Genomic DNA, 15,511 nt, shown 5'->3' on the forward strand with positions numbered 1-15,511 from the left:
AATTAAAAATTTTTCTTATTCGAAGGCTTGGGCTAGAGAAATTGAAGAGCGAGTGAGTACATTGGAATGTCCTGCTGTCTGCTAATAACCTCTTGCTTTCTCTTCTCACATCACTTACTTGGCATATGATTTTGTGCAAGTTGCATATTTTTCCGGGCCTCAATAATAGTAAATAAAAACAATTGAGGTTTTGTGTTTTTGGGAACCTGCTATGGGCTTACAAGTATTATTTCATTTAATTCATATAACAATCCTCTCAGGCTGTATTATTACCAGGATTTTATAGATGTGGTCATTAAGTGACAGATCTGGGATTTGAACTCAGTCTGACATCAGAGCTCATAGTCTTAACCCTGAAGTGATATTGCAACAGTAAATGTCGACAGAAGCCCATTTAGGAATCTCATTGAAAACATGATATAGAGATGATGTTGGTGAAACAATATTTATGATGATGTTGTCACTATATAAATGTTGAGAATATTTTATCCTTTTTATTATAATACATTGTTTCAGGCAATATTTTCATAGGTGTATAGTACTTAACTTGGACTTCTGACATACCGCGCGAGACAGCTTTCTTTCTGGTCAGAGATTTACTTTGCTGCTGCAGATGGGCTGTATATAACAAATAAAAACCCTCCTTTCACCTTGCACCCTTGAGACAGAAGAATAGACCAAGAAGGAATACTGTGGGGCAGTAAATCACAACTGGTCTTTTTAAGGTGTATCAGATGGTATATACCTTGGAGGAGTGGGATTTTGGGAGACAGGAGAGTATTGGGACTTGATTTTTTTTTACTTCCATATTATTTATTTCAACAAACATGTATTATATTAATAATAAGGAAAGGCAATAAACTTGAAAAGATTCTTACGTAATTAGTACTTTGGTTAGGGTTAGGATACCAGTTGACTTTCTATTAGCGAAGAGAGGGTAATTACTAAATAGGTCAGGTTTTAACCAAATTCCTATTTTGGAGCTTTCCTGGAGAACATTCTTCTTACATGTTAAAGTGCACGCTTGCTCTCCACACACACACACACCCTCTCCTCACCTCTCCCGTACTCCCCCACCCTCACGTCTTTCTTTTGGACTGTTCTTTGTGGACTGGGATGCTTAGCTGAGTGGATATAAGTTCTAACAAAAGACAATAAATTTAACCTCTCAGTGTCTTCATTTTCTTATCTTTAAAATGAGACCTGTATGTTAAAGTAGGGAAAAAACCTAGTGTAAAAATACACAGATGTGTGTATCTGAATATATATACATGCTTTTACATATGTATATGTGTGTATATGGAGATTGACTGATTGATTTTAAAAATAGCAAATTGTTCTGTGCCTGAAGCTAGAGGAAAATGAGTTACATTAACTACTACATAAGCATAAGAAATTAGGCATTAAAGTATATGCTGTTCTATCTACCAGGAATTTATAACCTCAGGGAGAAAGTTGGAAGGAAGCTTATATTACGTATTACTAATATGCCAGTGTTTTTTTGAGCACTTGTGTTTTAGCATACATACAGCATATGGTCACATTTATTGTGACAGGTTAGCTCAGAATCCTTTATATAAACTTACTTTTAACAACTATGAAGTTTGTACTTTTTTTCATTTTATGTATAAGCAAGCTGAAAACATGAAGAGGTTAAGCAATTTGGCCATGCTCACACAACCTAATCTGTGTATGTATTTATTTTTGATGAAAGAAAAATGAGCTGTCGGGCATTATTTTTTACTTAAAAGAATAAAATTGAGATTAAATTATCTCATCTCTAAGGTGGTGTCAGTATAGAGAAGCCAAAACAAGGCTCTATGCTTTACCTCGGATGCAGGCTATATTTCCTTCTATAAATAATTTGGTCTTTGTGTGTCTGAATCTTCTGCTATACGGGTTACAGCAAAAGTGTTTAAAATGACCATCTTAAAGATTCTAGATCAGATCTGTCTTATCTTCACCACAGGCTTATCTAACTGAATGTATAGACTAGATTCAGGAACCTAGCTTTTTGTGCTTATTCTTTTCAGTCATGGTAGGTAAGATATTTATGTGTATATGTGTGAGTACATTTATGTGTATATGTGTAATTCATACATATATTTGTATGTGTACATAGATAGAAAGATAGATATATAGCTCTAAAGCGGATAGTTTAGTGAGACAGTTTACATAAGAATGTGACAGATAAAACTTCCGGCCAAGATGGAGGCATAGGTGGAAACATTGCCCCCTCCCACAACTAAGTTTAAAGACAACAAAGTTTTACTAACAAAAACGCAGCCCAAACACAGAAAATTGAACTACATGGAAGTCCAACAACAAGGAATCATTCGGCCAGACTAGTAAGAGGGGAGGAGTCAGCTGAGGAGTGGGGTCGGGCTGGAAAGATCGTTGGGTCCAACCAACCCAGGAGGCGGAGGCAGAAGCATTTGGTGGATCTCAGGCGTGGGGTGGCGACGGGCGGACCCAGTGAGGGTGCAGGGTGGCTGGCTGACTGCGGTCACACATTCGCACACACATAAACCAAGCAAAGGAGCGAATAGTGAGACAGACCGCTCAGGCTAGGGCCCCAGTGATGGGAATTAGAGCCTGAAAGCACCAACTGGAAAGACTTTCTCAGGGTCGAGGGGCCAGGGGAGGCTACCAGGCTCATAGAGAGTTCGTTGGAGAGACCCACAGGGTCCTGGAGAGTACACGGGCCCACACACCCAGGAGCCAGCACCAGAGGGGACAGAAATCTGAGCGAGAACAGAGTGGAGCAAAGCGCCATTTTTTTCCCTCTCTGACCCCACCCCCACATACAGGGTCACAACCCAGCAACTGAGTTGCTGGGTCCTGGTGAACACCCAAGACTCCGCCCCTCAAACATAACAGGTGCGAACAGACCCAACATTATGACTCAAGGTCAGCTCAGAGCCCCAGAGCCTATAATTCTAAGTGACCAAGAAATAGCCAACCTTTCAGATGCACAGTTCAAAATACTGGTGATCAGGATGCTCACAGAACTGGTTGATTTTTAGCCACAAATTAGAGGAACATATGAAGGCTAAACTGATTGAAATGAAGGGAGATGCACAGGAAACCAATAGTGATGGAAAGGAAACTGGGACTCAAATCAAGGGAGTGGACCATAAGGAAGAAAGAAACAACCAAACAGAAAAGAAGGAAGAAAGAAGAATTCAAACAAATGAGGAGAGGCTTAGGAACCTCCAGGACATCTTTAAATGTTCCAACATCCGGATTATAGGGGTACCAGAAGGGGAAGAGGAACAGCCACGAGTGGAAAACTGATTTGAACAAATAATAAAGGAGAACTTCTCCAGTCTGGCAAAGGAAATAGACTTCCAGGAAATCCAGGAAGCTCAGAGAGCCCCAAAGAAGTTGGACCCAAGAAGGAACACACCAAGGCACATCATAATTACATTAGCCAAGACTAAAATGAAGGAGAGAATCCTAGAAGCAGCAAGAGATAAGGGGACAGTCACCTACAAAGGAGTACCCATCAGACTGTCAGCGGATTTCTCAAAAGAGACCTTCCAGGCAAGAAAGGGCTGGAAAGAAGTGTTCCAAGTCTGCTTTATCCAGCAAAACTTTCATTTAGAATGGAAGGAAAGATAAAGTGCTTCTCAGATAAGGTCAAATTCAAGGAGTTCATCATCACCAAGCCCTTATTATATGAAATGTTAAAGGGACTTATCTAAGAAAAAGAAGATAAAAAATATGAACAGAGAAAGGACAGCAAACTCACAGTTATTAACAACCACATCTAAAACAAAAGCAAACCAAGAGGACAGATAGATCGGGAGTTGAAACAGAAATGGAGATCACATGGAGGGTTAGCAACAGGGGAGTGGGAGGAGGAGAAGAGGGGAGAAGGTACAGAGAATAAGTAGCATAGATGGTAGGTAGAAAATAAATGGGGGAGGGCAGGAATACTATGGGAAATACAGAATCTAAAGAACTTTTGACACATAGACATGAACGAAGGGGGGGTAATGATGGGGGAGGGATGTGCAGGGTGGAGGGGAGGGGGGGGGAATGGGACAACTGTAATGGCATAATCAATAAAATGTATTTTTTAAAAAAAGAATGTGATAGATGACCAGAGAGGTACTTCAGACCAGCAGAGAACGTCAAATTTATGAGAAATTGTATGACATTTTCCTTTGGAAAAAATTCTAGATACAATTAAATTCTAAATGTATTAAATTTCCAAATGTTAATTTTTAAATCATTAGGAAGAAATGTAGGAGATGTCTTACTAGGTTCATGAAGGAGTAAGTTTATTGGAAAATCAAGATATTGGGTTGCTTTTATGATAGCTTATTTTCTTAATGCCAAAATATTAGAATATTTGGTTTTAAATAGGTCAGGTTTTAAATAGGTTTTCAATAGTTTGAAATGTCAAACTGTGGAATAAATGATGAAATAGATTGTAGTCAACAAAAATGATGCTTATGTTAACCAGATTTGTGATGCAAAATACTGTGCATTAAAATAGATATGTTCCATATATAAACCATGTTACTTATAATGGCAAAAGTCAGTACTTACAGAGTGTTACACAGTTTAGACTTCTTGAATTCTTTTTGTTTTGTATACTTTGAAATGCATTTAAAAACTAATGAAAAGGAATGACTTAAGTGAAATATTTTTTGCTTAAATAATTTCTAACTTTAACATAGTATTTCTATTTTTAATCAGTGTTTTCTGCCTTGTTGGGCATAATGTGAAAAGTAGAAGCCTTTCTTGTATAAATCAGCTTATCAGACATAATATGAAATATACAATTAAAAACTGGAGTGAGTTAAAATATTATCAGACTTCAGGAAGTTTTAAATTTTAAAATGAGAGGTGATGGCTTAGCAGCAGTTGACTGTACTGTGAGAAAGGTCTTAGTAAACAAAGTAATTTCTTTTACTTTTTGATACTGGTATGATCCTTTGAACACATGCTTTCTAGATAGTGTGATTTTTGTTTTGACTGTTTGCCAAGGAAGATGAAGGCTTAAGGCTATTAAAAAATGATATAATGAAAAATAGATTTCTTGTCATAAAGAAAGTGGAATAGCTACATAGTAATGTTGATTAATCAGAACTGATACTATGACCAAATACATGTATCCTTTTTTAGACTGACTACCTAGGGAGACCGTACTTTCCAATATAATAACTAACATTTTTTGAGTGTATGTATAAGAGAGGGAGAGATAAATCTTTATTAAGAGGGGCCATGGTAAGCTGCTGTCATGGGTCAACTTGTGGCCTTCATTTATATTGTTACCCTAAAATTTTTCTTCATAGAATAGAAATGTGATTGGTCTTTAATTTGAGTAGGGGCATCTCTTGTTACATATTGTGCAGTTTTGGATTTACATTAAACCCAGGGAGCAGTTAAGTAAGAATAGTAGCATACTAGCATAATTAGGAGGCAGATGGTTTTATTTTGAAATAGGGTATTCTTCAAGGATGGATATGTGGTCTTTATATAACCTTTATACTTTCTTTGTCAAAATATAAACATTGTATTAAAATTTAATGGATTGTAGTGAAATTAACATTCTTCAGAAAAGCTCACCTCTTATGATTGAGGACAAATTTTTGGTGTCAGAAATGACAGTTTGATTTCATAAAAGATTAAGGTTTCACAAATCTTTGAAATGTGTTTGCTACAAATTGATTTAGCAAACTACATGTTTTTGCATGGTTAAAAGAATTGAAGAACAATACTTTGTGACATGTGAAATTCAAACTTTAGTGCCCATTAATAAAGTTTTATTGGGACACAGCTGCTTTTGCATTATAGTGACAGATCTGGGTAGTTGAGACAAATCGCATTCTCATCACTTTGTACGGCTTTTTGTTCTCTACAAATGTCATTGCTGCTGTTATGACTGACAGTGTTTTGAGTGCTTTTAAGGCATAGTGTAGTATTATTTTCTTACTGAATTACATAACCAAAACATGCTCTTATGTAGTGATACTGTAGCTGTGAGAGAACACTTTATAGGTTGACATTACTAAAACAGTAATTTCTATACATTTCTATACATTTCTATACCACAGTATTCTCAACTCTCAATTTTCTTAAAGTAACAGTTAATTTAAAAAGGCACATCTCATTATAGTATAATTTCATCATAAAATAAACATGGAAAACAGGGCTGCTACCAAAATAAGTTTCTGAGTGGCTCATTTGTTAGCCAGGCAAGGAAAGCCATTTGCTGGTGGTGAATTAATTCAGTTCTGTTTGATTGCAACTAATAAGTGTTTACAGAGGGAAGAAAAACTTGTTTTAGTCCATTAACTTTTTGACAAGAACAGTTGATTTAAGAGTTGAGGATATTTGAAGTTGATTAAAAAGAAAGTAAGTGGTGGTAAAGAGTGATTTTCCTTGGCTCTTGAGTCAGAAGATGTTATTGATACTGCTGAGTTATTGTTTATTCAAGGTGTCAATGCCAAGTTTGAAGTGGCCAAAAAATAATTAGCCTCTGTGAACAGTCTGTGTATAATAACTATAGGTGAGAATATTTTCAAAGTTGAGAAAAAACTGTACAATCTGAAGTGGAATCTGCTCAGATGTGCTACAGCTGATGGTGGTAAAAGTGTGTGTGGAACAGAAAAGGCTTATTTGGACAAATTCACAAAGCTTGCAAAAAATGGGAGGTTTTTAAAGCCTGTGGTTATTCATTGCATTATTCATCAGCATGTACTTTGCAGAAAATACTTGAATTTATCGTGTTGTTGAATCAGTATTGTCAATGGTGAATTTCATTTGCTTTCATGGATGTACCTAGTATCAGCTCCATGGATTTTTGTTAGAAGCTGAATATACTGTCTGGCTTAGCAGTGGTAAAATATTACTCCAATTTTTTTGAGGTAAGGGCTGGAAGAAATTTTTCCGAACAAAGAGGATGGCCCTCAAATACTATTACTAAATTCTAATTGGCTTTGGAACTTTGTTTTTCCTGCAGACTAGGAAATGTTTTGAAAGAATATAACCTAAAATTATAAGACAAAATAGTGCTTACATGCAAAATTTAGCTGAAGTAAAGTCATTTTAATGGCAACTGATGTTTGAATCACAAGTAACATCAAGCTACTTTCTACATTTCTCGTGTTGTCAAAGTGAGATCTTCATTCCCACTTAAATTTGCATGAATTTATTTTTCTAAATTCAAACTTTAGTTTTAGCAGCATTTTTCCAGATATTGATACAAGTGCAAAAAGTTCCCAATAATTAAAAATTCATTAAATTGTGCACTTGAGAACTTTACCTAACCTTCAATTGGAAGTGATTAACTTGCAGTTTAGCAAGGACTATAGCAAGGACTATTTTTGTCTTACTCCACTGTAAGACAGATATTGAAAGAATCTAATAGACTTCCACAACTGCCTTTAAAGTAATGAATATGTTAATTAAAATCATATGCTTGTGGATTAATACCAGTACTTGATAGTGCCTGTCAGAAAAGACATTTTCAAAGATAAATACATAAAATTCGATCAGCATTAACAGATGAGCATTTGCAATGGATTTTGATGATAGGAAACTGGAATTAAGTGAAACATTATCCCTTCCAATTTCATTTTTAAATTAGGAGACTTACATGTTATAAATACTGTGCTCAGTTATTTATCTTGAATTTTTTCAGTAAGAAGTTTTTCCCTCATTATGTAATCATGTATATGATTTTGCCTATTGGCCTGCAAAGACTAAAATATTTATGATCTGGCCCTTTACAGAGAAAGTTTGTGGACCATACTCTATAGCAGTGCTTTCCAAATATGAATGCCTATAATAATTACATGAAGGTGTGATTAAAATGCAGAGTCTAATTTTGTTGGGTTGGGGTGGGATCCAAGATTTTGTGTTTCTTAAAAGCATCTGAAATGATAACAAATGCTGATGGTCAGTGAGCTGCATTTAGAGAAGCAAGCCTTTAGTATTCAAGTTTAGATTGTAGGCAGGTACACTAATATTTATCAAGCATCTATTATGTGCCAGTAGGGGCTCTCGCATATAGTGCCTATTTAAAACATCACAAAAACTTGTTAGAATGTGTTAAGGACTATAGCAAGATTGGGACCCCTAGTAAGAGTTTTCAGTTAAAAACATTGTTTGCAGTATTTTTTGTTGTTGTTTTGTTTTTTGCCTTAAGTATATAGCTTCCTCTAGGACTTCATAGGGGAGGGGGAAGTTCTAAAGCACAGGTGGCAAACACAAGGCCCACTCCACACCTAATCTGGCCCTCCACCTGTTTTATCTGGCCTAGCACCTTGTTTCTACCCAGCAGCAGCGCCCAGCTCCTTGCCCCTAGTTAAGGAGTAGTTAACATTTATAGAGTCCTAAAATTCAGTTTGGCTCTTTGAAGGCAACCATGAGGCTGATGTGGCACCCAGTGAAAAAGAGTTTGACACCCCTGCTTTAAAGGAAGCTGTACATCTAAGAAATAAACAATGGGCAACAAAATACCACATTATGAGACTGAGTAGAGACTCAGGTCAAAGTAGAGACTGATGTCCCCATCTTTATTCCAGTGGGCCATCAGTTGGTTACCAAGCCAAAGAGTGAACATAGTATATGTAGCACATAAATGTTTTGGAAACATTTTTCTCTCAATCTCTTGTTCTTTTTATTTTTATAACCATATCTTTTGAACTAGCAAAATTAAAAATTTGATGAAGTCCAATTTAATTTTTTCTCTTTCAAAAGTTATTTTTAAGAATTGTGGTAAAATATACATAATATAAATTTTACCCTTTTAACCATCTTTAAAATGTATGGTTTAGTTTGTACTGCCATCACCAACATCCATCTTCAGAACTTCTGTCTTCCCCAGCTGAATGAAATTCTATATCCACTAAACACTAAAGCTTCATTACACCATGCCCCTCTCTACCTTTGGGAACCACCACTGTGTTTTTGGTTCCTGAATTTGAGTACTCTAGGAAACTCATGTAAGTGGATTCACACAGTACTGATTTGTCCTTTGGTGTCTGGCTTATTTCACTTAGCATAATACCTTCAGTTTACCTATGTTGCAGCTTGTATCAAAATTTCCTTCATTTAAAAAATTTTTTTCCATGGCCTTTCCACTTATCTCCCCCCATGTCCTTTTCCACCTCCACCCACCCCATGCCCCACTCCCCACGATCACCACACTGTTGTCATGTCTCCTCCTTTTTTTAATATTGAATAATATTCCATTTTATGAATGTACCACATTTTACCTATTCATTGGTGGACATTTAAGTTGCTTATACCTTTTAGCTATTGTGAATAATACTTCTATCAACATGGGTATACAAATTCTATTCTAGTCCTTTTTACTTCTATTGGATTTATTCTCTGAAGTGGACTTTCTGGATTATATGATAATTCTGTGTTTAATTTTTTGAGCAACTGCTATACTGTTTCCCCAGTGGTAGCACCAGTTTATATTCCAGCAGTGCGCACAGGTTCACATTTTTCCACATCCTAGCTAACACTCATTATTTTCTGGTTCTTTTTAAAAAATAATAGCTATCCTAATGTGTATGAAGTTGTAACTCATTGTAGTTTTGATTTGCATTTTTTAATGATTAATGATATTGAGCCTTGTTTTATGTCCTTACTGGTTAGTTGTATATCTTTTTTTTTCTTTTCTTTTTTTTTTTTTGAGAAATATCTGTTCAAATTCTTTGCCCATTTTTTAAATTGCGTTTTTGTTGTTGAGTTGTAGGATTTCTTTATATAGTCTGGATACTAATTACTTATGAGATACATGATTTGCAGATATCTTCTCCCATCTTTTGGGCTGCCTTTTCACTTTCTTGATGGCGTCTTTTAATGTACAAAAGTTTTTAATTTTGGTGAAGTCCAGCTTACCTATTTTCTCTTTTATTGCCTATGCCTTTTATTTCTCTCAAAATCAGGAGATCATTGCCAAATCCTGTGACTTAAAGCTTTTCCCTTATGTTTTCCTCTAAGACTTTCATAGTTTTAGGTCTTACGTTTAGATACATGATTCATTTTAAGTTAAATTTTATATATGGCATTTGGGTAAGGGTCCAGTTTAATATTTTTGCATGTGGATATCCAGTTTTCTCAGCAATATTTGTTGAAAGACTTTTCTTTCCTCATTGAGTGGTCTTGGCACACTTACTGAAAATCATTTTACCATGTATGTAAGGGTTTATTTCTGGTCTCTATTTTATCCCATTGGGGGTTCATAAGTCTGTTTTTATACCAGTACCATATACTTACTATGTTTGACTTGACAGAGTGACTGACACTATTTATTGGCGTAGTAGAGTTTTGCTTGTTTTGTAATGAATGGTGGTAATAAAATAAAAACATGGGGAAAAAATCCTTGACCTAATACTGTGCATAAGTATTAATTTAGGATGGTCATGGACCTTAACAGAAAAAACAAACCTCTAAAGATGGTATTTCTTTTACTTTGGGTCATGCAAAATTTTTTTAGAATAGAAGATTAGTTAATTTTCACTTCACCAAAGTGAAACACTTCAACTTTCTTTTCACCAAAAATTAAACACATATGCTTGTCAAAACACCAAAAATAAAATGGAAAAAAATATTAGATATAGAGAAATAGTTTTTTCCTGTTTATCATCTGTTATCTGATGATGATTTTTATCTGGAATACATTAAGTAATTCCTCCATATAAATAACAACCTAATAAAAATTTGGGCAGCAGACTTGAAAATAATTCTTAGCATCAACAATAAAGATATACAAATTGCCAGTAAGCTCATGAAAAGCTGCTAATACCGTTAGTAATCAGGGAAATACAAATCAAAACCAAAGCTGAGTAGCACTTCATACTGCTATAAAAAAGGTTTTAAAAAGTCAACATCAAATATTGGTAAGCACATAGGAATGTAAAATAGTACAACTACTTTGGAGACATAGCAGTTTCTGAAGTAGTTCACATGGCATATTCTCATGATCCATCAATTCCACTCATAGGTATTAAGAAGAACAAAACATTTGTTTACAGATTAATTGTGCAAGAATATTTAGAGCAACTGTATACTCATTTTTAAAAGGTGATTTCAAAATACTCCTGTGGCAGGGTAGAATTGATAGGATTTTTAAACATATATATATATATATATATATATATATACACACATGCATACATATACATACACAAAATGATAATTTAGACCCTATTTTAAAAACCATATATATATATATATATGGTTTGATATATATATATATATGTGTGTGTGTGTGTGGTTTGATATATATATATATATATATATATATATATATATCAAAATCTCAATGAGTTATAAGCCCTTTATTTCCAGGGCCAACCTTAAGACTGGACTAGCTTGGCATATACTAGGTGTTTTATTTGAGCATCATCATTTTGAAGCAGGAGGGAGTATGAAAAGAGCAGAAAGCCATGAGTTGACCCCTGGGGATATCATAGTTAACAGAGAACAAGCAAAGAAGCAGAAAGACATGGTTGAATTCTGAAAACTAGAATAGCGTATTTTAAAAACCAAAGATTAAAAGTTTGTCCCCCTACTCCTAGAAAGGAATAGTATACGATTTCTGATGTGTAATAGCAGGATGAAAAAATTAGAAGCATTGATGGTACTTTTAAAGTATATTGTCAGGACTATACTTAGAAGGAATGGAATCAAAAGCAAGAATTGAAGCCTTTGGCTTTTTAAAGGTGGTTACCTCATTGTCTGAGATGGAAAAAGGAGGAGTGCAGAGGGAAGACTTAATACAGATACAGGGATGCAAATAAATGGGGAAGCATGGTCGTTACCCATCTAGTCCTCTCTAGAAAGAGATGAAAGATAATGACAGGAACTTAAATAAGGTGTATAGGAATAGTTCTTAAACTTTAGGAGTGGATAGTCAGGATGTGTGGAAGTGCTCTTGTGTCAATGGAAAATGTTCCACATGTGGTTCTGGATTCTGATAATACCCTTCTTGCTCCCTTTAAGGATCACTCATTTATGTCAGTAGAGAATTAGCAGTCATGGGTAGAAGAATTTTTAAGAAGTTAATCGAACTTTAGCTAGATTTGTCGTGCTTTAGTCTGGATAGTAGCAATTATATGAGGATGCTGATTTCCCTCCCTTTATTCTCAAGGTGATTGTTTTATAAGAGATGTTAGCTTATTGATCTGTTTGGTATATGTGTGTGTTTCATCTGTGTGCTAGAAACTGAAAACATTTAAAACTGTCAACTGTAGGAAAACTTGGGGATGTGATAGTAATAAAATAAACCTTGGTTTAAAATATAGATAAATAAAGTATATCTATAAACAAAATTATTAAATAGTAATGTCACTTAGTGCCAGAATTCTGTAGAAACTTAGGATAGGGAAATTATACTGTTAGAGTGGTATTTTTCAGACTGTGGACCCCATGGTCCATTCATGTCTCATGAAATCAATTTGATAGCTCACAACCAACATTTTCCTATTTTAGTGGACTACAGTAGGCTAGAAAATATTGGCATGCGCTGCATGCATTAAGAAGTATTTGTGCGACTTTTAAATATATGTACTTATGTATCTATGTACTGAGTTGGGTGGGAAATACATTTCTTAATGTGGGTTGCAGTCAGAAGTGTTGAAATCCACTGTAGGTTTTGATAAATGATAATGGATATTAAAAATATCTTAAAGTCTCTTTCATCTGTTTGTAGAATTCATTTATTAAGTTTATTGACACCTTAACACAAATATGTATTTTGTTTGTATGTAAAGATATGTATATATGTGTGTGTGTTGGTTTTTTTTTCCCCCTTAATAGGTGCAATGGATGAGCTTCATAGTCTGGATCCAAGAAGGCAAGAATTACTGGAAGCCAGATTTACAGGAGTCGCAAGTGGCAGCACTGGGAGCACTGGCAGTTGCAGTGTTGGAGCTAAAGTGAGTCAAGTTTCCATCATTATCTGATATTCTTTCCTTGTACTAAATGATCTAAAATAAATCTTTTAGCGTATTCCTGTGCACATGCTTAACAGCAAAAAAATATTACTGTTAATATTAATTTTTATAATGTATAGAAAACAGTTCATTGTTTATGAACCTGATTTCTAATAGAGCATAACATATTCCAGGGGCATTATGATGTAAAAGCAGCATATTAGGTTTCAGAGGTAAAAAAAAAAAAAAAGCTGTGGCAGATTGTATTGCCCGTCTCCCATCACATAATTTTTACCTTTCTTATCTTGTTTCTTACTTGCCTCTATCACCCATGTTCCTATCTGTACATCAGTCTATTACTTTTAACTGCTGCATAAAGCTTAATAAGTGTGTTATGCTTTTTACTGGTAGACATGAGATAGTCTTCAGTACCACACTGCCTCACATTGCAGTGAATTTCTTGTTGTTCTCTTATGGACCTTTGTGAGTAATTCTTTAGGATATATGCCCAAGAGCAGAATTTCTAGGACATAGGGGTAGTACAAGATTGCTATTCAGAACAGTTTTACAAAACCAGTTTGCACTTTTCAGTAGGGTGCATGAGTATTTCTATGTCCTCTCATCCCAGAAACACCTGGCATCATCCAGATTCATCATTCTTTACTATACAACCAGTTATTTTGTGCACGACAGAATATGTTTTATTCTATTTTTGAAATATATTTTATTAATTATGCTCTTCTACTTGTCTCAATTTTTCCACTTCCGCCTATACCCTGTATCCACCCCCATTCCCTCTGGCAGTTCCCCCTTAGTTCGTGCCCATGGGTCATGCATGTAAGTTCTGCGCTTCTCTGTTTTGTATACTGTTCTTAACATCCCCCTCTCTTTTTTGTACGTACCAGTTTGTACATCTTAATCCCTCCACCCTCTCCCCCATCCTTCCTCTTCCCCTTCCAGTTGATAACCCTCCAGATCTCCATATCTGTGATCTCCATATCTGTGTTCTGTTTCTGCTCTGCTTTTTTGCTTAGTTTGTTTTTTAGATTCAGTTCTTTATAATTGTGAATTTATTGCCATTTTAATGTTTATAGTTTTGATCTTCTTCTCTTTCTTAAATAAGTCCCTGTAACATTTCATATAAAAAGAGCTTGGTGATGATGAACTCTTTTAGCTTTACCTTGCCTGAGAAGTACTTTTTCTGCCCTTTGATTCTAAATGATGGCATTGCAGATAGAGTAATCTAGTTTGTAGCCCCTTGATTTTCATCACTTTGAATGCTTCTTGCTAGTCTCTTCTAGCCTGCAAAGTGTCTTTTGAGAAACCAGCTGACAGTCTTATGGGAACCCCTTTGTAGGTAACTCTTAATTCTTTTCTCTTGCTGCTTTTAAGATTCTCTCTTGATCTTTAACCTTTGTCATTTTATTACACGTCTTGGTGTGGTCCTCTTTGTGCCTGTCTTGTTTGGGATTCTCTGTGCTTCCCGGAGTTGTATATCTATTTCCTTCACTAAATTAGGGAATTTTTCTTTAATAATTTTTTCAAGTAGGTTTTTAATTTCTTGCTCTTCTTCTTCTCACAGCACCCCTACAATTTGAATGTTGTTACATTTGTAGTTGTCCCAGAGGCTCCTTAGACTATCCTTGTTTGGGGGGATTCTTTTTTCCTTCTTGCTATTCTGGTTGATTGTTTTGTTTTGTTTTGTTTTGTTTTCCTTTCTTAATGTTCCAAATGATTGATTTGATTCTCGGCTTTATCCACTCCACTCCACTGTTGATTTCCTGTAAATTTTTTTCTATTTCATTTAGTGTAACCTTCATTTCTGCCAGTGTCTTTATGCTGTCAAAGTACCTGGTGAGTTCCTTAGGCATCCTAATAATCAGTGTTTTGAACTCTGTATCTGATAGATTTCGCTTATCTCCATTTTGTTTATTTCTTTTTCTGGAGTTTTCTCTTTTTTCATTTGGGCCATATTTTTGTCTCCTCAATTTGGCAGTCTCTCTGTGTTTGTTCCTATGTATTAGGGAGAGATGCTTTGACTCCCTATCTTAGTAGCATGGCCTGTTGTAGAAAAGTGCACCCATAAGTTGCATGGGGCAGAGACTTAGGTAAACACCGGGGCAGGGCAACCCTTGTGGACCAGGTGGATGGAGTCTGAGACATGGTATCACCACTCTGTGGCTCTGTGTGGGGAGAACTCAGAAAAGGGACCATGGCTGCTGCCTGACCTCTGGAGTCTGGAAAGAAGTTGTACCCGGGCATTCACCCCCATGCCAGACAGTTTCTCCCTGTGTGCCACTGGTGTCCTTCTAGCTGGAGCCCAGGTGCTGGAGCCCAGCGGGAGTCATTCTGTGTAAGTTCCAAGTCCACTGTAGGCCCTTTTAAGGGGAGACACCTGAGAATCCAAGTTTCTTCCACTGTCCCACCCCCCACTGGTTTTTACAGCCAGAAATTTTGGGGACTTACAACTTCACACTAAAACCCCAGGCTGGGTGGTCCAGTGTGTGGCTGCGATTCTTCACTCCCAAGATTCCCCTCCTGATTTTTATCTACCATATGTTGGTCCTCCTTTTCTCATCTCCTCGACTCCATCCCTC

General features: G+C 35.9%; 1 protein-coding gene across 1 annotated transcript in view; it reads left to right on the forward strand.

The window, feature by feature from the left end:
• Window positions 1–15,511, forward strand: part of TLK1 (tousled like kinase 1) — a 154,396-nt gene that overhangs the window by 47,442 nt on the left and 91,443 nt on the right. Inside the window, exon 2 of the mRNA XM_037044479.1 lies at window positions 12,799–12,917. Within this exon, the coding sequence (XP_036900374.1) occupies window positions 12,799–12,917 (119 nt within the window). The remainder of the gene's footprint in view (window positions 1–12,798; window positions 12,918–15,511) is intronic.

This window comes from Sturnira hondurensis, unplaced genomic scaffold, assembly GCF_014824575.4.
Source record: "Sturnira hondurensis isolate 20B ecotype Veracruz unplaced genomic scaffold, ASM1482457v3 Scaffold0004136, whole genome shotgun sequence".
NCBI lineage: Eukaryota > Metazoa > Chordata > Mammalia > Chiroptera > Phyllostomidae > Sturnira > Sturnira hondurensis.